At 36.2% G+C, this 25,117-nt stretch overlaps 1 protein-coding gene across 3 annotated transcripts in view; it reads right to left on the bottom strand.

Moving 5' to 3' along the window:
• The window catches only part of DENND4C (DENN domain containing 4C), a 79,779-nt gene that overhangs the window by 28,568 nt on the left and 26,094 nt on the right, over positions 1 to 25,117 (bottom strand). For 2 of the 3 annotated variants that reach the window (XM_082075048.1, XM_082075047.1), the window contains exons 3-20: positions 21,209 to 21,461; positions 20,170 to 20,239; positions 18,728 to 18,897; positions 17,191 to 17,432; positions 16,289 to 16,355; positions 15,556 to 15,614; positions 14,350 to 14,494; positions 13,812 to 13,987; positions 10,413 to 10,513; positions 8,705 to 8,923; positions 7,594 to 7,739; positions 6,422 to 6,457; positions 6,050 to 6,180; positions 5,058 to 5,190; positions 4,371 to 4,577; positions 3,405 to 3,533; positions 2,513 to 2,657; positions 2,037 to 2,183 (exon numbers count right to left, since the gene is read on the bottom strand). In XM_082075048.1, coding sequence (XP_081931174.1) covers positions 2,037 to 2,183; positions 2,513 to 2,657; positions 3,405 to 3,533; positions 4,371 to 4,577; positions 5,058 to 5,190; positions 6,050 to 6,180; positions 6,422 to 6,457; positions 7,594 to 7,739; positions 8,705 to 8,923; positions 10,413 to 10,513; positions 13,812 to 13,987; positions 14,350 to 14,494; positions 15,556 to 15,614; positions 16,289 to 16,355; positions 17,191 to 17,432; positions 18,728 to 18,897; positions 20,170 to 20,239; positions 21,209 to 21,461 — 2,576 coding nt within the window. The remainder of the gene's footprint in view (positions 1 to 2,036; positions 2,184 to 2,512; positions 2,658 to 3,404; positions 3,534 to 4,370; positions 4,578 to 5,057; positions 5,191 to 6,049; positions 6,181 to 6,421; positions 6,458 to 7,593; positions 7,740 to 8,704; positions 8,924 to 10,412; positions 10,514 to 13,811; positions 13,988 to 14,349; positions 14,495 to 15,555; positions 15,615 to 16,288; positions 16,356 to 17,190; positions 17,433 to 18,727; positions 18,898 to 20,169; positions 20,240 to 21,208; positions 21,462 to 25,117) is intronic. The other variant, XM_082075049.1, reaches the window with a different exon arrangement.

The following is a 25,117-nucleotide window of genomic DNA, read 5'->3' on the forward strand; positions in this document are numbered from 1 at the left end:
AAATTTACTTTCCTAATTATTATAATAAATACAAGTTATTCCCCCAGGAGCACTATAGTGACTAAATACTTATAATGCTGTGTATCTCCTTTCATTCCTTTCCCTTCTCATTAGCATGAAATATGTCATTGCTAGGCAAGCTAAATTCCCAAATGCATCTACAAAAGAAATTTAGACAAGCACAACAGTAATTGAGCAAGCTTCTAATAATGAATACATCCCTGAAAAGAATTGTACCATAAACTGTGCTATGGATTTGTGCTATAGTGCAAAGTATAAAACATCCAAAAAATGAAGTAAAACTCTAAATATTTTAAAAAGCCTGTTCCTCCAAGTTAACAGTTAAAATTAACAGCTGTAACAAAAAAAAAAAAAACACAAAAAAACAAAACAAAAAACACACAACAAAAAAAACCCCAAACAAATAAAAAACAAAAACAAAACCCCTCAATATTTCCCAGTAGTCAAAAAAATCTGCCATAGGAAACAATCCAGAAAGACTCTTTTCTCTATTATTTTTATCTGAGTGCATATGCAAAAATACAAAAACACTATATGGGACATATCCTTCCGCAACATGTTAGGCACAATCATTTATATGCCTTATAGTACCTATTAGAACACATGACAATATTTAAAAAGATCCAAGTTCAAGTTACTGAGTGTGAGAGGTATCAGGAAGCTCCATAAAACCTGAGTAACACATAATTTATCTACAATATGTATTATTGCTGTTCATTTTACCAAGAGAGAGCAAACATGTAAAAATAATTAAATTTATAAAGTTTGAACAGCCATCAATTATTACAGCTGTCTACTGTATTAAAAACCTTTTACATAGAAAAGCAAGTTCTGACATTCCTTGTCTTCATTTCCTACCATCATTTCTATAACATTAGTACCCCTGCTCTGTACAGAAGTGAAAACACCCTATCAATAAATGGGTGAATTACCTGCAGAAGTAACATTCAAGGGTAGAAATAATGCACACGTGCATGCAAGGCTTCACACCATATAAGTCTGCACCCCACACCGTGATAGCCAAGGACAAACGTGGCACCCAAGAGACAGCAAAGAGGAAAAATCAGAGCAACAAAGAGCAGAGAGAAGGAAAGTTCAGTAATCTAGGCAGGTATATCAGATGAAGCACAGGAATCAAAGTTCTCTTCACAGAAGGGCTCAAGATATTAAAAACATGAAGAGTGTGCAAGAATAATTTGTACAGTAAGTTTTGAAGTTACACACAGAAAGGAAGTTTAGTTCAGACTGTGCACAGGTAGGATGCAATCAGTACTAAAGCAGATAGGAAGAATCAAGTGATTAATTTCCTGTGCACTCTTTTTACTCCAGTTGGTCTGGAAGAGAGCACACCACATTTAAGACAGAGTTTTTCTCCAGCTTATAACCGCTCTTTCCATTCCCAGGGTGTCTTATAAAGAATGTATGACAAGGTTCTGATAATTTCTGTATTTATTTCTAAGTTTAGCAACTACTATTAAGAAGCCATTAAAAGCATGGTTTATTACAACCAAACATAACATACTAATTCCAGGAATGCTAATTAGGTCTTTCTGGATTATGATCAAGGAGCAACATTTTAAGTGTTATTTTCTAATAACCTCAGCAACTTTCACACTTTTCCTTTAATGCAGAGAAAGGTTTCACTTACACAGACTATCATTTCTATGACTAAATGACAGTAAGCAAAAACTGAACAGACTCATGTCAGAGGCTTCATACCTTTTCTGATGATTAGCAAAATGAGCAAGGTTCATGAGACTACAGCAAGACATTTTATTTTAACATAACCGTATTTCTGCTATGGTTCACTCTAAACTAAAGAAGCATGATCTAGCATAAAGGAGTAATATCCAACAACAGTGTATTTCTTTTTCTTTACATAGTTTAACTCCATGCTTTATTCTCTGCATCCTCAAGGGGGGAAGGGTGGTGGTTGTGGAGGGAAGATCAACGGAGACTAGAAAATTTAGCCATTTGGGGGACTGTTAGTAGTGAAACCCATCAGAATCTAGTACCTGTGCTAGAGTGATTATCAATGGAATCAAGCCTGACTAAGTCACTGACGAAGAGAGTGTGCTCCCCACTGTTAGCATCATTAGAACTATCCACGCTACCATGGCTCACCATGTCCCCATCACTTCCACCCGTGGTACTCCGCAGAGCTAAAGACATGAATGAGAGCTGGTTAGTAAGAAAGGATTTAACTTTTCAAGTTTTTAAACAAATCCTACCTCTTCAGACAACAGCAAATATTTTTGCTTGCACATACAAAATAATACGAAATTCTACGAACAGAATTCCGACAATTAATTCTTCAGTGTGTTAAAGACATTCTAAGACTGTTTCAAGCATCAAGTTGGCAATTATCAATTTTTATACACTTAAGGAGAGATTTTCTATTTGTAAAAGCCACAATGTTAGCTGCAGTCCCTCAGAAAGGATGTCATGCTCTTGTTCAGCAGAAATAAATCCATTTCACTTAGCTTATTACCTGATTTCATAGGTACTTGTAGGCTCTCCGTTGATTTCTTTAAGCACAGCCTAAATTGTGCTGCACCACGAACTACATTTCGTACCTTTGTCCACAGGAATATGCCACTGCGGTTACTGCTAGGCCAAGCAGACTCTAAAACTGCCTACAGAAAGAGACATTGCAATAACAAAACCAGTAAGAAAGTAAAACTAAGAAACAAAGTATGGTCAGAAGTTTTCTTCCCATACTCAAAAAAGGCATTTCCAGACAGCAATGTGAAGAGAAGGACAAATATTTGAGTTTTTATGAGATGTTCCCTTTTATCCTGCAGCTCTGGATACAACAACTATATTATAATATTGCTATATTATAATCTTGATATAAATCAAGATTTCTTTAAGTAATCATGGTAGGTTTTATTCTTATTTATATACTTCAGTAGCTACAAAAGACCATAGTAGCATCTCTTTTCCTTTAATTTTACACAGTCTACTCCACTAAGAAGTTTCATCACCATATTACAGGAACTTGGAAGCATAGAAAAGGTGGGGAGGCCACTTCAACTAGCCTAATTCCATCCTTCATCCACATAGGATCCTGCTACCTTAAAGGACACACCTAGGAACAGATGGAAGCACTAGACAGGTTCCAAAACTTGCAAACATTTAAAGTGTGTATTTCACCAGAATTTCTGGTTAGCCAAACAGCATAGGAATGTAAACTTAATAGTGTAAAACTACATACTGTAGTTTCAGTGAACTGTAAGCACATCCAAAACAGTTGCTTGCCCAACAGAACCAGCAAATACAAGTGAAGAGTCATAAGAAACAACATTTGAAACATGCTACTGGACAAGGGGCATGACAACAGCAAGAGAGACATTGGTCCAGCAGTCCTGCTCGAGACTCACCTTATTGTAATAACCATAGGTGATTGCATTTGGCTGTATCCCAGCATTTTTCATTTCAAAGAGGACTCTCACAGCCTGAACAGGCTGACCCCACAGTCCACAGAGCTGCATTACAACTCTGTAGCAGACCTGGCAAGATACAGAAATGCATAAATGGACTGATGACAAGGATTTTGAAACAGTCTAACCTCTTCTCTAATTTCCAACATTTACACATGTAAAGGGGAAAGCCGTGTGACAGCAACTACTCAGTATGTAACACTCAATAGCCAGAAGAGGGAGCAAAAATTAAACAGGAAATCACACGAGCTGAAATAACATCAGCAGTCACATTGTTGAGAATGTTGAATTTTTTTCCACCCAGCTCTTCTGTTTGTGAAATAAAGGAGGGAAGGAAACACTCACACAAAAACCAGGATAACTTGCTGCTCTGTGCCTCTGGATACTACTGAAAGAATGGTATGCTGCACACAAACTCCTTATTCCTTCAGTTCAGTAAGGTTGCAAAGCATTAATTCAAAGCGTGTTTAAAAAAATAGGCATATTCAAGAACTTTCACAGAGTCAAAGAATGTTAGGGATTGGAAGGGACCTCAAAAGATCATCCAGTCCAATCCACCCACTGGAGCAGGAACACCCAGATGAGGTTACACAGGAATGTGTCCAGGTGGGTTCTGAATGTCTCCAGAGAAGGAGACTCCACAACCTCCCTGGGCAGCCTGTTCCAGTGCTCTGGAAGTCTGGGAGAAGACTAGCAACACTAAGTTGGAGTACTGGACCCAGTTGGTGATGAAAAAGAAAATTAATTTCCAGTTGCACTATTAAGCAGCCATCTTTGAGATCATTTGAAGCTGGCTTTAAACAGGTCAAACTGTAAGTATGCTTAACTTGGTGGTGGCCACAGAACACTGTATTTGCACCTTTTCTTCTATTCCATGTTTATGTTAATATTTTTATTTGCACTTGCCTCATCTAGTGGTTCCACATCAGTTTTTCTCATTTTAATTAGAACATCGTATGCCTGCTGCAGTGCTTTGACCTTGGGATGTGCAACTCTGATGTAGGCTGGTAGACAAATAAACCATAGGCTGTAACTATGACTGTAGAGGCATTTAGCCCACTGTGGGGGGCTTACATAATACTTCTTGGCTAATTTATGAGCTGTTTTTATCTCCTGTAAGAGTGAAACAAAACAAAGAAGTAGACAAAATATGTAACATCCTGAATCTAGAAGTCACTACTAACTCTAATACCGGCTTTTTAAGCATTTAATAATAATAACGGACAAACATTCAACTGAAGCTCCCTTCTTAACACTCTCTTTTTAAGACTCTCTGTAAGCAAAAACCAGCATCAGAATTAATCCTCTTTTTTTTCTTCCACATTCAAGCAATTATTTTAATTTCCTTTTATTTTATATTACAGCCTGAAGCTTAAAAATGGGTTAATGGGTTTCACACTAAACTGTAATCTCAGATGCTAGTTTGTTGATTTGTTGCCCTTCTGTTTCTTTCGCAGGTGTTGATTCTCAGTAGTTACAAAGACCTAACCTCTATCAACATTAACTTACACTATAAAAAAATAGTTACAATTTTAACAGAAAACTTCATATCTTTCAGTGTTCACATAGTGATTACAGTAAGACTGATCTGACCTGTTTTGTCCTCTTTGCCATGAGTGCTGGACTATTTGAAATGCTGCTTCCAGCTGGGTGTCTGCTGAAGGAGAGCTTGAGCTCCTGTGGCCTGTCAAAGAGCTTGAAATCTAGTCGTGGGAAGTTTTTATAGCTGTATAGATGATTAAAAAAAAAAAAAAAACACAAACAGAAAAGAAAAGCTTTTCACATACCTACTGATGCTAGGAAAGCCATACAAAGACAACTTGTGTGCAAAGAACTGAAAAACAGGAGAATAAAGAAACAGGGGGAAAAAAAAGGAAAAAAAAAAAAAAAAAGGAAGATAGCAAGATCCTCTTAGTCCTATTCACAAAGATGTCACAAGAAGATGCCTTGTACATTAATCTCCACAGACAATGGAAACAAGAACCAGACTGCTATCCATACCATGAAGGTCAGGGAAGCACAGATGATGATTAACAAGTACAACAGTTGGAAACAGAACCTCTGTGACATCCAAGAGAGACAGGAAGAAAAAAAAATCATACCCCGAGTGTCTGAAACTCCACAGTTCCTGCACAGGGCTGAAAAACACTGAATGAAAAGAGTCTGAAAAGTGGAGTGGGGGTTTTTGTTCTTTTGGTTCATCAGCTGCAGATCAATAGTACTGGGCACATCCATTACCCACCCCTGTCATTTCCACTGTGAAACAAAGTGCATTGCAGTTGCTACAAAATACACAAAAATGGCTCAAATAGGAAGAACACACATAGAAAAGTATTACTATAAAGTTGGCAAGAAGTTACTGAAAAATTAAAACCAAAATCCACATGCCCTCAAACACGCACACACACGTAACACTGACTACTTGAGCTTCAGAAACTTACCATAATCCAGGCAGTTCACATCTTTCTAAAGCTTCTTCTGAACATTATATTAAAGCAAGTCTTGCACCAAGATGGAACACCTGCCCTGCTTAACATCATAAGCATTCTAGTTTCACTACATGTGGTTGTTTAACTTGTACGTACCTGTACCTTGGCACTCGCTCCTGCCCGTCATCACTGGGCGGTTCTGGTGGCATTATGAACACTGTGTGTTCACTTTTTTGTGACTCATCAAGCTCAATCAACCGTGCATCTTCAACGGAATCTACATCAACCTGAAAACAGAGTTAGCTTTCTTAGGTACAGAGTTTGGCTTTGGGATAAAATATCCTTTTAAAAATTAATTATGTTACTATATGTAAAAATATATTTAATATATACTGTATTTTATTTACATGTATAACATATGAAATAAATTATATGTATTATAATTATGCAAATATCAAGACCACAGCCTCATCTTTCCATTTTTATTTCATGCTCAGGTATCTCTAAACATTTTGAAGGACAAAGTACCTTCTCTCCTTTTTCTGTTCCTTTATCTGGAAACAGCTGTGGAAAGAGAAAAAAGAGTTTCTTCTCAAAAATATCCTAAATAAATCTATCAAAGCTGTGTAATTTACTGAAATATTAAATAAGAAACACTAAATTCTTATATGATTGTAGAAGTACTCTCTTTTTCAAATACTTCTTTTGCTGAAAATAAGAAAATGTAGTAATCAGCATGCTATCAATCCATTGACATTATCTACTAAATACAAAACACTAAATCTATCAAAGTGCTTTCATTTAGTTTAATTGAAATAAACTGCTGTTCTGTAGATATTTTCAGTATGACAATTTAAGTATGCAACATATTAACAACCTGCAATAGAATAAAATTATTGAAAATATTAAAGTATACTCTAGATGCATACCCCATACTCAGCAGGAAGAAAAATAAAAACAAAGAAACTTTTAAACAGTTATTTTGTGGTCTGTTAACAAGTGTTCATTTGATCAGAACAAATACTGAATCAAAGACTTATTCTATAAAAACTTGGTATTAAAATGAAGGTTCTCTCCAGGAAGAATCACATATATACACACCTTAAAAAAAATACATACAATTCTTTAGCTCCTAATTTTTATATTGAGAACTTGGCACTTTACAGATGAAGCTATGAACTCCCTAAGCCATATAGACCAGAACCATGCTGAAGAGACTTTGTTTCAGAAAACAATAACGGGTTACAGCAATCTTTCTGGCAATGAAAGGGGACCTTATCTACATAAATCAGTCTCGACCACAAATGGATCACTAGGCATGTTTTTGTGGTTTAAATTGTGTGAAAAAGAGCAACAATGCAGATGACCACTGGTAGGTAATTCCACATTAGAGGGAAGGTGATTAACATTTAAAGGGAAGACATGGATGGCATTGTGCTAAAGTGTCAGCTACTGGTATTTCTCACATTACCTTGTAGCTTGACATCCTACAAGGCTTTAACGAAAGTTTCCTGCATCAACACAGAAAATTATGGCCATGCAAGAAGACGAAGGAAGAAAATGACTCAGCAATAACCACCAAGAATTCCAGTCCTTCAAAACATTTGCTGAAGAAGGTATCTACCCTTACAACTAAAAACCAGGACAATAACACATGAACAGAAGCATATAATTTAATAGTATTGCTACATGTTTTTTACCTTTTCTATGCAGTCATCAAAAAATGCCAAGCCAGTATCCTTGTCACTCACAAAACTGCACTCTTCAATAAAGCGGCTGAATATCTGTGTTTTAGTGAGATGTGTGTAGAACTTGGTATAGGCGCGGTCTCTGCTTTTTAAAAATCCTGGTTATAAAAAGGAATATATAACTAAATACCAGTCATGAGTTCTGTAAGAAATTAACACATGAACTGTCAACACAAAATATTTCAAGTGCTAATACAGAAAGTATTAGCTGTATCAGTAAAATCAACTACTCACCACTACTTCCATTTGGAAGACTAAAATAACAGCTTTTTAAAAAATATTTTTATTTTGCCATACTTACTAGTAGCTGGCAAGCAACCACCCCCATGTAATCTGCTCACTCTGTTTATCGACTTTTTGTGCAAGAAGTATCTAACAGCTATAGCAATATTAAAATAAAAATTACATTAGCCTAAAAGGTGATGGGCCTGAAAATATTTAATATTTTCCAAACCTTTGGCTAAAAATCTCTTCTCAAATCCAACCTTCGGGAATTTTTTTTTTTTAAAATAATTAAATAAATAAGTAACCCCAAAACACCATGACTACACACAAAACGAAACACCTGTGGCATTTTATCCAGCATTCAACTCAGGAACAGATCTGAAAAGTTAAGGTGATGAGGAAAATAAGATGACCTTTGCTGACTCCTGCTTTGTTATGTTTATGATCTCTGTCCCATTCTTTCTTACTTTGCCATTTATATCAAGAGCATTACTTTTCTTCATTACTAGGCTTCCGGCACTTTTTGCTCTCTACAAATTGAGCACTATTCTTTCATTCCCAAAAGCTGCCTCTATGGAATACGGCACTCAGAGAGGGTATCACGCTACTGAAAAGCAGCTTTTCTAATACCAGAGCTATTGCAAAATTGCAGTTCTATGTGCCTATATCCATGTTCTAATCAACTTTGAATAGTTTAACTTTATACAATTGCAATTTTAAATATTGCCAAGAGTTGTGTAACTAAGGGGAACTTTGACCTTGTAAAGTTAAGCAGCTCCTCAACCCTAAAGTTGTAACACTGCGAATGCTATCAGCAGCTGGTTTGCCTCAGCCTCACCTTGATGATCAAACAAGGAATCAGCAGCAGTTGCTTTATTTGAAGGTGCCTGTGTGATTGGCTTGAGGAATGTTCTGTAACCCTTTAAAATAGATGCCATGAAACGGAGAAAAGCTTCCTGGATCTCCATCTCGAGTTCTGTCATCTTCTTCTGCCATGAGAAGTCTGCCTCAATAGGAGTCATCTCCACTGCAGAGCCTTCTTGAGTCTTCCTGTGAACTAACAATGAACAACACGTATAATCCTGTATTAAAATTCAGTGCATTCAAAAAGGTAACTTTTGCAAGGTGATGAAGATGGATTTTTTCTTTTTTCTACTTGGCCATATTCAAAGTGACCAATACTAAAAATCTTGTGATTACTTTCCAATTGGTCTGGCCCATAAAAAGCAGGTTACCTCAAGAGCTGATTACATGTTTTTCTAACTCATCCGGGCCACTGAGAAATGAAACAATGAGGAGGATCTCAATTGAATTAACGTTAGCACATACCCAACTCAACGTAGTCTTTCAGCAATATATAGACACAAACACAAAGGACCATGTTTTCCCTCTTCTGAAGACTGTACATCAAGAGAGGGCCTAAAACTATTTTTCTCATCAAAATTTTAACATTTTAGTGCACCAGGGGGCAGAAACAAGTAGATGACATGCAGAGTTTTTACTCTTGCCCTCTTAAAAAAACAATAGCAGGTACTGCTGAAAATTGTAGTTCCATACTTTTTATTATAACAAAAATACCAATTATAGTAATACAAATATTTATATATAGATATAAATAAATATTATAACATATCTGTTGTAATATTGCCAAAACAGAAAAACCATCTATCTAAAAAAGACCACTGGTTGTGCCCAAGTTAGTATTGGGAAGCAGTTCTATATTCAGTAGACTGCATGACAGAGCCTGCTGATAAAACCAAAAGAAAAGCTGAGGTTTTCTAACAGACGAAGTAATGGCTGTGTGAAAAACAAAACCAAAAAACTAGAAAACTAAGGCAAAGCCAGCCAGCTCTTACTCAATGCATTTTTCTATTTCCGCAATTTACAAACTTTGTTTACCTCGTATACCTATGAGGCTATCATTGTCTCCTTCTCCATAATGATGCAACCTAACATACCCTGAAACAACTTAAGGAGCCTCCCTACAGTCAGAAAAAAGTGATACCTGAAAACTGTTAGGTCAGCTCCAAATTTGTTCTTATCTATCCAAGTCATTAGGCTGAAGATCATCAGCTTTTCTTTTTATTTTGATGAAATACTTTGTCAAAATTTAGCTACTTGATTATTTTTGTAGAAAAGGCCCTACCTGAGATAGTCAGCAGTATCTGCACTAGAGCTGAGATATTTAATATTATTTTACTCATATCCCTATTTCCTTTATTATTTTGCATCAGAACTGTGAATAGTGTTTTAGGTCGAGATCCAAATGTGTTTTAGCTGAATATTTGTTTGAATATAATTTAATCATGAGTAAAGTGTTTTTAAAAAGCTCCAATTTTAACAAGTCACAGTGAAGAAAATAAAATTCTAAAATAATAATTCACACCCCATATGATAGAAGGAAGTCCTTACATTTATGTATTAATTATAATTTAAGACTTGTAGGTGCGTATCAGGAAATTTAGTAGTTTTCTTCAAATATTTACTTCCCCTGCTTTATTTAGTTTCTGTTCTTGCCCCTTCCCATCTTATTTTATATATTTCACCTGCTGCCAGCTGAGGGTGCAGTTTCTTTAAGGTGCTAAGCAGACTTTTACATGGCTTCTTAGGAAACTGCTTCCAGTTGGTGCTCTTCTTATCGTCTGATCTAAAAGATAGGGGAGAGAAAAAATTATGTATAAAATACAGACCATATAGAAAATAATAGTTTCCACAGCCCTAAGTTGCTTCATTTTCAGAACACAGTAACCAAAACAACTAAAATTATTTTGAAAAGAAATCTTGTTACTGTCCCTGCTTGTCAAAAATTTAAAAAAATGGGAGTGACATAACTCAGGATTTAATTTCCTCAGTTACAGAAGAGTATTAATTGAGTTACAAGTTTTCTCCAGTCTGTAAGAAAGGCCTGCATTTAGACATTTTAGTTGAAGTTTGACTTAGCTGATTTCCCTTTCAGAATTTTGATCTGTCTTGCTAATATAATTTAAACACGCTAATCTGTGTGTGATTACTATGCAAAGTTTATACTACCATGAACCTGCCATACTGCTACTGCTACAAATAAATGCAGTTTGGAACAGAACATCAACTTGTTACTGCAAAATGCTGGAAGACCAGTCTGGTAGCTTCATGGTCATATGGCAGACTGCAACACGTCCATGGCAAGCCAGCTCCAGCTTCAGCCACAGGCTAGCAGGGACTGGGGAGACTGGGAATTTAGTTCACAGTCTGAAAATTACATGGTTGGTTAAGCAGTGGGATAAATTGGCCTAAAAGGATGCTCACCTTTGTTAGAAGGACAATGGGTACAATGCCAGACCTTGTTTGAGCATTTGGATATAAAAAGAGGGAGAGTAGGGAGTCAATCCTGAGAGCCCCTACTCCATCTGCTTTCTGGAAGGCAGGAGGTGGGGGAGAATTGCGGTAACAGGGAGTACAACAGACCTCTTGGCCACAAAGAACTAATCAGTTATTACCATCTAAGCTGATGCTGTCACTGCTTGTTTTGCTCTTTGCATCAGTGAAATGTTTGATCAATTATTATTTGCTCAACTGGCATTGACACAAGACTATCTTAGGAAGGAAGCCAAAGTTTCAGGAGTTAAAGAAAAAAAACACACTTATGAATGTCTTTGCTCATGTTTTCCCCAACATAGTGACATGCCTATAAACAATACAGATGGAACTATTCCAAAAATGCAAGGAAAAAAATCCTGCTATAAAACATAAAACAAACAAATCTTTGCCCTAAACAGGCTACTTTCCTTAACCAGCTTTCAATGTTACTTTCACAGCAATAGTTGAAAAGGTCCCAAAAAAGGCATTAAGGAAGATGCTGAATGAATAAAAGGCCTTCAGTATTTTTTGGCAGTAAATAAGGCTTCAATCTAGCACACAGAAGATAGCGGCAAACTTGCTCTAAAAAGACATTAGACAGACAGACTGATGCACTAGAAAATATTGAATTTTTCAAATGTTATTCTTCTACTATGCAGTCTTTCAAAATTAGCAACAGTGCTGTTAGCTTTTATAAAACAAACAAACAAAAAACAACATAAGGCAGCATGGCCACATAAATAAAGAGGGCCAGAAACAGACATGGATGAAATAAAATGGATCACTAATCTTTACTAACAATGTAGTATTTTAGAATTCCATATGCTTTTCAACACAGAGTGCTTTATGGAGATTTGGCTTCACCTACACCTCTTCAAAACTAAAAAACAAAACAAAACAAAACAAAAAAACACAAACAAAAAAAATTCCTCATTTCCAGGTTAAAAAAGTTCTATAATGCACATACCAGCATCTCACATTTACTTAAGCCAAATATTACAGACGTCAAATTACTCTGGAAGCCAAATAAGTAGTACAGATGAGATATATGTGTAATGGGCAGCAAGAAAATAAAAAGATTGGTTGACTATTGAAAGAGAATTGGACTTATAAGAGAGTAAAAGGTAAAAAAACCTTTTCAGTTGAGTGTCTCATAAGAGGTCAGACACTGGTAGATTTTTAGTTCAGTAACCAGCCCAAGTAAGGTGGATACTTGGTCCTTTTAGTAGTCATCCCAACAGAATTCTGACATCCTTATACCACTGCTAAATCCTCTGTTTCTATCTTAATTTTTCTGCAACCCAGTCTTCAACTTCCATTTTACTTATGGACAAAAACATTCAGGTATTTTTTCACTGCAATTATTTTCATATAAACAAGTTATCTTCCTTGAGTTTCTTCAATATATTCTTTTTCCACAATACCTATTATAATTACCCTTTTGGTGACATAATACTTTGATATACAGTGATGAAAAAGCTTTTTGCAGGGTTTTTAATGGGAACCTAAGTGAAGGAGAAAAACCAAACAAGAAAACATAAACTGACATATTGTTTACTATTTCCTTTGATGCTGCTAATGAAACCAAGCATTTCAGTAATGTAAACACTTGCTCCAGTAGAGCAATGAATATTGTTCCTTCTGATACAATGAAAATCAAGAAAGCATTCAAATGACTAATTAAACTTGTTAGTAAATACAAAAGTCAAGAGTTAAAAAGTGACATGAGGTGAAGTACAACTATATTTTCACAGGGAAAAGTTGTGTGCTTTACCTACTGAGGTTCACCTTCATCTTGAACTAGCTTAGATGCCGCTTTCTATTTATGATCTATTTAATTTAAAATGGAAAGGTAACTCAAAGTTCCAGAATTAAACACCTGAAGCAACTGAATTTTCAATCCAGTTATTGGTACTCTCATTTAGATATATTACAGAAAAACAGAAGAGTTACACTGGATTAGACTCTCCTCAAGAAGATGTAAAGAAACTATGCAACACTTTCAATTTAAGAAAAAAATATTTAAAACATAATAATTAAGTGAAAATATTTTAGATTGAATGTAGTCAAGACACCAAATTTTGCTTGATTGATCTCACTAAAAATTCGATGGTTGTAATAAGAAAAATTTGTTTATTAACACCACGTATTCCTAATGCAAGGCAGCAACAAAAGCTGTCATGAAGGGTCCTGAAGCTCTCATGTTCATGTAACAACAGTTACTGAACACAGACAGACCAAATTCAAAACTGACAGGTCAAGGTGAATATGTAAGAAATGGTGGGGCAGAAGAAAAATCCAGAACAACTCTTCTTCTTCCTTTCTAGCTTTTGTCCCATTTTCCTAATAAGCTGTACTAGAAGTGGAAAAACAAACTGGAACACATTTCCACTTTGTTACTAAATTTATAGCAACATATGTGTCACATTTTTATAGGCAGCACCAAGTGTTGACTTATTAAGTTTTAATTTGCTATGAAACTTTAGAAATGAGAAAAAGAACAGAGAAACGAACCATACTGGATCAACAAGTGTTTAATAGTTTTATTTCCTGAGCATTTCAGCAATCTCTCCATCTACAGATAAATGTAAAAACTCCATAGAACTTACATGTACACCATGTTTGTGTCTAAGTCAATGCACACAATATCCTGTGGTGGATCGTACAGATCAAAGTATCGTGAATCCACTCCAACAATAAATGGAAGAGGTGCACTGAGTACGGTGGCCAGAGACAAAGGACATAGGGGGATATATGGACACTGCCACTGAAATGGAAATATCATCTGAAGGAAAAATTAAATGAAATCAATGCATTAAAACAAGACAACAGATACTGTACAATAAAAACCAAGAAGTTAAATGCAGCAAGTTGAAACGAAATTGCTAAAAGCCTTGTAACGCTGTCAGAAAAGAATCTTCAAGTTTGACCACTTATTTTCAGCACATCTCTTAGTTATCTATGCAAAAATGTTGATAATTTCAATTGTTATAACAATGAGACACACTAGGGCACTTTAACTAAATCATATTGCTGGGAAAAATGGTAACTTAGTACATCAATCATTTTAACTTAAAAAAAGCCTTATAACAACTGTGGACTTTGAACTGATTTCTCTCACTGCTATACAGAACACTTTGTACTTACAGCTGCTACAGCTTCAGCAACTCCTGTCAACACAGCTGGTCTAAGAGAATGGAGGAGGATCTTGCCTTCTAGTAATACAAAGAGTAACAGAGTGGCACAGTTTTCCGGTCCAAGATTCATGAGCAGAGTGCTAAAGTTTGCTCCACTAAGGGGCAGGTGGGAAGGGAGAAGAGAATACGAATGTTAAAGTATTAAAACAAAAATTAAAAAAAAAATAAAAATTCACTACTATCAGATTTCAGACAACTGTTTATGACCAACTAGTTGAGTGGTGTTACCACACATCAAATACCTATGTATCTATCTAATAGCTATCACCTCAATAAGAGAGTTGTACTGCCACAAAGAAAGCTAAATATAACTTCCATTGCTAAAGAAACACATGCTATACCATGGTACTGTTGAGTTTGTGTTGTTTATGGTGCTCACTCTCATATATGCACAGGCATCTTGTCTTCGTAACAGCAAACCAGATCTAACTAGTTAACAACTAATCCAAGCACAGTATAAACCAGTGGTTTATATGATGGGTTACCTCAGGCAAAAACAATGAATGAGAATATCCATTTCATCTTAGAACCACAGCATCAAATTCTAATACTAGTCAAGTAAAACCAATCCATCATTCTGATAGCAACATGCCTTTAGTTTCTATAGGTTTGACTCCATTTCATTTGTTTGGATTGTACACACTTAGGTATTGTAAAGACATTTATAAGGGCACAGGGCTGTAAAATCTGTCCTTAGAAAAGTGCTTACATGTTACTTTGCAGTTTGGTGGCTGGATGCAATTTTTTACTTAAGAAGCTGTGTAAGACGTGTGATTAAACACAGGATTCTTACATACAGAAAACATACAGTCTATTTAAGCTATTTAAAAAACTTTGCTTACTACGCAGGTTCTGAAAATATAAGATACTTAAATACACATATTTTCTTCCTCACAGCCTGCTTCTTCTTTCTTCATAGTCCCTATGATAATTTGGCAATTCATCTGTATTTCAGGATAAATAGTGACATTATTCTTCCACAAAGGACAGGTCTATGTCAAAAAGACAACACTGTATAATATTATAAATGCATATTGAGCTTTCTGTTTACAAGATCTAACAATATTGCAGTAATGTTTGGCTTCCTTCTATGACTCATTCCTATTTGCCTCTGAATTTTTTAGGTAGCATACATTTAAAGTAGTAACAATGATACCTTAATGGCAATGGTGTAGAAACTGGCTGAGACAATATTAATGCATCGTGGGCAGAAAGCTGAAACACATAAAGTACCATGTGATTGATACGGACAACTACAAAGTTAATACAGTATCATATTCCAATATAAATGTATATCCATAGTCTAACGAACTGCCTGACAGACAGAGTTACGATGTCATGCAAGAGACGTGAATCAGAGAACCTTCGGGACTTGTGTTCACCAGGCCAACGGGGCTTGTCATAGTCACTGAAGCGATCTTCAGAAGTTACAGGAAATTGTCTGTGACTCAATGTTGAACATATAACTGCTGCTGGGTGATTAAACAGAGAAGCACAAGACACAGTGCCCCAGGGGAACAACGTTTCACCCACTGTAGTGGTCAGACAAGTGAGATAAAGACAGAAAACAAACAACCCCTCCACTGAGGGAATGCAAATGGTGCCTATAAAATAAAAGGGCAATATATGGCAGAAATTTCCCAAGTTAGAAGTAGGACACTGCTGCCATCCGTACAACCTGAAGTCTGACATAGTTTCCTTTGCTACGTTACTACAGGTTTATATCAATAAAAGAGAAGGCCAACCCATCGATCTTCTCCCCTTTCCCTTCCAGCATAAGAGGATTCAAAGCTGAGTAACAAGCCTAAAGGAAGAAACCAGGCTTTGAAAACCAAGAAAGAGGGTTTGTCTTTATTCTAACTAAAAATGGAAGAAAATGTTTTGCTTACCTGCACAAGAATTCTTGGCCTTTGTGGTGAAGGGAAAGGTATATTGTGCATAAAATGGGATATGTGCCTGAAAAAAAGGCAAGATGTTAGAAAACCAACACTGGAGACTAATCAGGGACTGAAAACAATGTTAATCACATTTTAGAATCACTATGGTACCATGTTTTAGAAAGGCTGTTAAGATTTATTTACTGTTTTGATAAGTTTAAGAGCCTATTTATGCAAACTGAAACTAAGAAGCTCCATTCACTCATACTTCAGGTGTGAATAATACTGGCAGCTTCAGATATGTATGCAAAAGATAAGAACACACTGGCATTTAGGCAAAACATTTAAAATCCCAGGCAGGCTAACCCCATTCTACAGAGTTTCCAATGAAGCTAAGAGAAGCTACATATTGCACTGCCAGAGGTCTAATACAGTTTTGAAGGTAACATCATATTCCAGCAAACGTTTATGACCATGAAAAGCATCCCCTACAGAGTTCACACACATGCACAAAATCTGCATTAGTTGCAGTGCTTGGAAAGAGACACAGATATTCATTGCTAATGCAGAGTCCTTGAGCTTACTCTATTAACCTAAAATGCAGGACTGCAAACATTAGCATTGATCTCATAGCTCAGCCATTTTCTGTTTGACGTAGTTAAGAGAAAGGTAAACAGGCTTGACATATTCTAACAGAAAAGCCACAGTAAAATCCAGTTCACTTCCCTGGCACTACAAGAACCATTACTATTAAACAGAAGCCGCAATAATTTCTATCAGCACAACATAAGCTACATAGTGCAAGCAAGAGAATGGAACAAATATATCAACTAAGTGTGACATGCATAAATCACAGGACTTCTTCAGCAGATACAGCCACCTTCCTGCATTAACTTGAAAAATGTTTTACTTACTTTTCAATGGGAAGAGGATGAGGTCCAGAGACAGAAAGTTTGTAGATGAACATAAGAAATTTTCTAAATGCTTCAAAGAAAGGCCAGTGTGAGAGAAGGCAGATGCATTTGTTGGAATTGATGGACTTGGAAGTAACCACTTTCCTCTCCACAGCTGTCAGGAGACCCAGCTTCAATTGTTGTTTTTCTGTTAGCAGCTCCCGGGGATAAGGCTCATAAAACTGAATAGCAGCACCATAAACCTAAAAGATGAAGAAAAACAGCTGAGCAGACCCAGGAGAAAAACAGAAAAACTTTAACAGGACTGAAAAACAACTCTCATGAAATGCTTGTGTTCAGTAAATTCGCTTATCATTACCACACTGAACAATACAATTGTTTTAGCTTTGACTTCACTCATTTTATCAAGCTAAACAGCTACTGACCTTTTCTAATATTCCTTCCTATTTGTCAGTTTCATAAATAACTTAATTATTCTGGCAAGCTTAGCAAAAGGAGGCCAGGGAAAGATTGATACCACAGTATACATTGTCTCCGAGAAAAATACTGGCAGCCACTGCATTCCCCCATGCAAAAGAAGCATTAATATATTGGAGAAAGATTTTTTGTTGCTGTTTGGAAATGCAGAAGTATATAAATTTCCCTGATAGGGGACTGAGGCAGAGTGGAAGTAAGTTCATCACTAACAGAGCCAAACTGCTGCTTATTAGTCACAGAGAGCTAATCATACATTACAATCATTCCCTCACACAGTTCATACACAGACACAGCTGGCAATTGAAGCAACTGCTGGGAGACCAACCCCAAATAAGGCTCCTTTGCTTCATCAGGTGTACCTATAACCCTGCCCTTGTTGTCTGTGTACTGCAGACACCGCCTTCTCACACGTGGGCTTGTCACACAACACATTTTTTGTGCCCATGTGTGCTGACAGCCTTTGTACAGGTTCTGCAGATGGCTGGTGCTCTAAAGCTATCACTTCATGTGAATTCAACAGCATCACAGGTCTCAGGAGCTCATCAGTTCTTTAGAGCCTTTCACATGCTACCTCTCAACACATACTGTCCTTCTCCTGCCCTGCTGTTTTCTGGTAACTATTTTCCTATTCATATACAGAGATACCTACAGAGCTTAATTCACAAATTCACACAGAAGTGGCTTTTAAGGTAATCATAGGAAAACCATAACAACTTAAGCATTACTAACACATGTAGTTAAGTGAACACCTCTTCAACACGTAGGTTACATTTCCATTCCTAGAAACTTCCTACTTGAAACAGAGTGCCACTAGTTTTGGTTTTGTTAAGTGTCTGTTTCAGCTTACACAGGACTAAACAGCACATGCTCTTCCAGCCATTCCCTGTCTTCATTCACTTCTGTCTTACATGAAGGCTTAAGAAATACAATTTTATAAGGCAAGCATTCAACAATTTATTTTGTAGTATTTCTCAAATACAGAAGAAACTGTATGACTATTTATCTTCATAGCACCCATTTGAACTAAAATTAAAAAACTAGTCACAGAGTGGAGACACACCTTTTCTGCAGAAGAGCAGGTCAGTACAAATGTTGAGAAAACTGGTAGTGGATATTTGGTTTGGGGATCCCAACACTCAATAGTAGCTCCCATAGGCAGGCAGAAGAGAGGTACAGATTCTGACAGTGGGAATGACTCATAGTTCTCTTGAGGATACCTGAAAATTAAGCCTTCAGAACAGGAGAAGGAAAAGTAAGCACATATTCTCTGTGAGCCCTAAATAAAGTAGGCAACATATTTTCCACAACATACAGCAAAGTCTGTTGGTTATCTGGACTTTATAACCAAAGATAACATCTGCAGAAGAAGAAAGTCTCTCATTTGACAGTAAGACTAAGCCACCCAAGTAACAAACACTTAAAAATTGCACATGGATATTGAAGCACTCCCTTTTGGCAGCTGCTCAAAAAACAGTACATAGTGAAAACTAATTAGTGAAGATTTTAACTTTAAACCAATTGGGAATTACCTGTGCTTTTTAAATGTGCCATGGAATGTATTTTATTACAAAGAAGTTCCTATGAAGAGATAATGTATCCACTGTAAAAACAGCACTAATACCTCCACTGAAAATAGGAAGAACTAGCAGACTGTTCACATTTTCTGCTAATCAGTCAATATGCTGAACTGAAACAAATAGTTTATTCAGTTTTCAGAAATATGTCTCATTCTTGTTGGTAACAAACAGGCACACAAGCATTGGTTTGCTATTGCTGTTCTTCTAGCTTATATTATATTACACTGACTTCACCATCTATGCTTTCCACTTCTATTTGGTAGTTTACTACCAAATTCCTTTCAAAGGAATTTGGTGCACTTAAAGCTCAGTACAAACTCTTCTGAAAGTTCTTTTTGACTTCCACAGAAAAAAGGAGTAATAATCTGTAGCAATGCATTAAAAAACTTATAAAAGTCAGACTTAAAAGACAAGACTTCTTGTCTTTTCAGAATATTTTTTACTCTCCTCTAATAAGAAACAAATGAGTAGTTGTGGAGCTGAAGGCAAAAAACACATTTAACTTTCAAATTAAATGAAAGATGTTACATTAGCTGTGAGACATAAAAAGAAATATGAGTAATGTTGAATGGAATTTTTAATTACTCCTTCTCCGTCATCACCAATACAAGAAATATGAAGTCTTTTGTTGCATCTGAAATGCTTGCTAGGCTTTCTGCTAAAGCTCCTAAGCTACCAAACCTGTCATGATAAGAACTACATTAATACAGAACAATACTATTCCTATTAATGCTTTTTTTTTTTTCCCTGGGAAAAAGTGAGGGGAGCAAAAAAGACATTATAGGAGTTGTTTTCAACTGACATATTCTAGGAACAGAATTATGACAAACAGCACTTAAGGTTTTAAAATTATCATCTGATTTCAAAAAAGCATGTAAATCCTTCTGTTAGCGTGTTTAGACAGTCTGCTTCTAAGATTACTTACCAGCTTTATATGCTAAAGAGTTCGTAGGTGGCACAGACTTCTTGTAACAAAGGTATACACTGGAACCCCACTGGAAGACAAAAGTTTCATCTTAGAACCAGAAAAGATGACAACAGACAGCAGAGAAATCAAGTGTAAGCTTTTTAACATACCCCCACTTAAAAACAAAGCAGACATTTACATAAAAAGAATTACAGAATAAAATGGCTGGCTGGCTGCTGAATGCATATAAACCATTAAATCAAGAATTCATCCTTCTCACATTTTTTGAGATTACAGGATTTACATAAAATAATCGTACCACCACACTACTCTTTAACTTACTCCAACAGAACAACAGGGCGAAGTGAAGCAAATAATTTGCAGCTTCACATTTACTTGGTTATTTAAAATTACACTTTTATAGGAACTCATCAGTGGAAGTGAAATTCTAAACATCATCACTTGAACCTTTTATTGTACTTCCATAAATTTGTTATTTACATAGTGTTTTTTGCAGTTTGTCTAAGTACTCTCTACCATTTGAAAAAAAAATAATCACTTCTTTCAGCCTGGGTAAACTAAATACAAAACAGACTAAATAAAAGCACACTGAAAAAAAAGTAGGTGAGGAAACTATAAGCACTAATTATCATTCTTATACATCTTAGTAACATAAGCATTATTAATAACTAAGTAAAAAGTGTTTGTGATTCATCCCAAGTGTCAGCATCACCGAAAGAAGAAAGGGAAAAAAAAAAGTCCACCGCATTACTCCTAAATAGCACCTAGACATGAATATGCAAACTGAAGAAGTGAGTAATCAGGATGAAGTAATTCCTAACACAAAGGAAATCGGAGCAACAAAACCTACAAAACTGAAGCCTCTCAGATGGTACATAGAATGAAAGAACCATGATGCAGTGACACAACAGAATTAAAACAGTGCTAAGAGTTCAAAGAGATACTCCTTTACCTTCAGGTTTGTTTGTTGAGTTTAAAAAATTAGATTAAATTAAATTAAAAAAAAAATAAGAGACTCAAGCTTTTAATTACTCACCATACCACAATTTAAATTCTTATCAACTTTGCAGAATGTATGAGGAGGGGTTTCTCCTTTGCTGGTAACAATAACACAGATATCTGTCACTGCCAATGAATTTTGAGGTCGTATTGGAGGAGCCCTTCGGTACGTGATAAAGATCCGTTGAGAAGAAGCTGAGCTGTTGTTAACATTAGCACAACGACCATAAGGAGTAGCTTGAATCACCTCACAGCCTGAAATGATGCGCTCCTTCCCTTCATATAGAACTCTGCAGACAGGAAGGAAACAAAATATTACACTCATTTAAACATATGAGAAATTACTTGGACAAATTCACAGAAGCTGTCCATCTGGTAGCACCCTATGTCATCATTGCAATGTTCTAATGTGTATTTTGTATATTGTCTTTCAGCATGCACAATCTGAGGCAAAGAAACAATTCAGAAATATTTAAATATTATAAGAAATCTCTCTGGGAACTTAAAAATTACTCAAATACTACTGTCCATCTTTCAACTGGAATATGCAAATATTACTGTTTATTCTGATTCCACCGAATAAATGTGTATCTTGTTGTAGTATGGAGGACATATGTGAACTACAGTCCTAGAATACTTTAATAAAGCAAAGAAATCACATGAACTGGGAGTATATTTATGTAGCTACCAGGCTGTCAAATAAATTTATTCAGCTATTTCATGGAGGACAATTTTCTTGACTTCAATAATGGTTACAGTTGTAAAGCATCACACTTTTGCTACATGTAATCTCATGTTCAAAACCAGTCTAATACCAGTATTTCCAAGTTGCAACATTACTTTTAATCTACTGCCTACTGGTTTACTGGTTCAAGCTATGTAGACAGAAGGTACATGCTATTCAAATTACTTCTAAACTAATAATCTCTCAAAGAACATGTATTGCACCCTTTTTACTGGGTTACTTGTTTCATAAAGTTAAAAACCAACCAACCACAACAACCACCACCATGGCCAACCAACCTACCAGCAACTACAATGGCAGCAGCCCTCAGGCCACCTTCATTGTGCATAAAGAGTTTACATTAACTTTTCACATTGCTGTCTTACATTAAACAGAAAAGCAGATTAACACAGCCATCTCCAATGGAAGTTTCAGTTCAATTTCAGTTTCAATTTCATGTATTCTAAATCCAGGAATTTAAAGTTATTCTAAAAACATTTGCCAGCTGGCAGCTTTAGAGAAGGGAAACCATATTAATCAGACAATTCTCACAGTTCAATGTAATAAGTTTACAAGTATTCTTAGAATGATACTTAAAGACTGAAGAATTTCTTAGTTGTGCAAATACATCTAAGAGGTAAGGGGCTGACCAGAGTTCAAGACTGTAACAGTGGGGTCACCTCCTATTAAAAGCAAAAAGAAAATGAAAGTGACTCTCATCTCAACCTGCTATTTACCAGCAAAAGTATTACAAAACCACACCATTTCCTGACCTTGTGCATAGTATTGAATTCAAGAAAACAAGGAAACAGAAGAAAACCACCACACCATGGATTGCTCAGGCAATTATTTTAATAATTCTGATGAAAAGATTTAGAAGTGATGCATGAAATATTTAACATGACACCTGATATATGCAAAGTCTTCTCTGAGACATGTTTACTCCTACTTGTCTCAACTTCCCAGTGTCTGCCTTTGATTAATTATTATCCTGATCAGGATAAGACTTGTTTCCTGCTTCTATGAGCTTATACTTGGCCTCCAATTCAAGTACATCTTATTTGCTACATTATTCTCCCAACTTTAGTAAAGTTTCATTTCAAGCAAAATGTAACCTACAGTTCCCTCTAGATGTTACATTCTTACTTCCTAAGGAAGAACAAAAAAAAGAAATCTGTCTTTGTAAGGCTGTTTCACATTTTACATGTAAGTCCTGTCACAATCAGTTTTACTGATTTAAAGGTATACTTCAACACTTCAGGTAACAAACACAGTTTAGAAAAGATAAATACTATACTCTTAAAGCACAGAAAACTCTGCTTCTGGAAAACCATTTCAAAATGGGCAGACTGTTGCAAACTGCATTGTGTGGATCTCCTCTCCAGCTTGATTTCTCCTCTAGGTCCAACCTCTTACAGTCCTAACACAAAATAACTCTTTGTAATAACTCCTCCTTTCTCATTTAAGAGAAGCCAGAAAGAAAAAGCAAAGAAAAACATTTGTTCAACCGATACTACTGCAGATATTTTCAGAAACCAGGTATGTTGAATGAGGTGGTCCTGCGCACAGAACCTCTAACCAAACTAAAGCTTCCCATACTAATTAAAAAAAATAAACCAAAGCAAACACCCACCTCAAAAAACAAAACAAAACAAAACAAAAAACTCCTCATACACACAAAAACCCAACAAACAACCTAACCTCCTCATTAGTCATACAAGAACCTCCGCTTCAGACAAGAAGCCTGATGTTCTTTCCTTGGTCTTCTCTACAGTAAGCGCTAAGAATTGTAAAACCATTTACACTTAAAAAGCATTTTCCTGTCATGTTTTCTTCCATTTAAGAAACAAGTGCCTACTCCTAACTCAAGTGCAAAACAAAGAGAGGTAAGATCTTCTTTCACAGTCTCACTGCACCTAAACCAAAACAAATCTCAAATATCAGTTCTTGCCTGTTTCTGGAATATCAGCAAAAATATTGGGCAGGAAAGCAACAGAATGTCTAGTAGGTGAATTTTCTATAGACATACACGCTTAAAATACTACATTTTACAGCTACACAGGAAAAGGACTTTGGAGATCTCTCGTCCTATGATCAAACCTTTATGCTTCTGACTCCAAACAGCCACGGCAAACGCAACATCCAGGAGCACAGCACATGGCTTAACTATTTGCAAGTGAGGGCCTGCAGCAGGACATCACTCCAGCATCTTACAGAAACTTCAGCTTAAGAACGAAAGGAAAAATAGGAGTGAAACAGAATGGAAGGCGCGGAAATACAGAACACAAGGACAGTGGCAGAGAATCCGTACAGTGTACCCCCATTTACCCTCTTCCTCCAAACAGCATTTGTTAACTGGTTTCCATAAAAATAGGCCAGAAAGAAATGCACACACACAAATGTTTATCAAGAATTATCTGAATGCTCAGACTAGAAGATAACTTGACTGTATATATTTATCAACAACCTTGACAGAAGAATTTGGATTTGGCACTTTCGAGGGATATACTCTTCCTCCACCTGCTAAGTCCACTCAGCATGTCAGGTGACTTAAGGGTTCTTTAATTAAAAGAGGAGCCAACAGCATAAACTAACCTTCAGAATGCACAAGCACCTCTTGCCCAAACTCCACTTTCATTTGAACACACTGAAATTCACAAAAAAAAAGGAAAGAAAAAAAAAAGCAGCTTGCTTTAACCATCTCTGGCATGTAGTTGCAAAACAGCAGGAACAGCAGGGGGAAAACATTCACACGCATCGTTGCTCAGAGAGAAAAGCCTGCCACAAGTTGTTAACTGTGACATCCTAACTAGATCTGTGTGAAACAAAATATAGAATAAATACTAGTTGCCAAATACCAGTTTTCCACCAATAGTTCTAAAAGGTGTCTCTGTTAAGGAAGTCTTTAGCCAGCCAATTACTTGCCTCTTTGTTTATCAGGTATTCCCTTTCTAAAGTTGTGGGAAACACAAAAATAAACATGTGCTGTAAGAGTCACTTCCACAAAGGCACACACCAAAGACTAACGGTTTAGGAATTACTCTGATGAATCACTCCCTCTATAATTTCTTCCTTCTAAAACTTACTGAAGTTTGACATATCATTCAAAGAATAACTTCATACTGCAATTTAACACAGTCAAATCCCATTGTAACAGTTACCTCATCTTGCAGTGTCAGTCACAGACATGAGAAAAGACTATTTTAAAAATCATGGTTTCAC

Source organism: Streptopelia decaocto (assembly GCF_964273445.1).
Source record: "Streptopelia decaocto genome assembly, chromosome: Z".
Taxonomy (NCBI): domain Eukaryota; kingdom Metazoa; phylum Chordata; class Aves; order Columbiformes; family Columbidae; genus Streptopelia; species Streptopelia decaocto.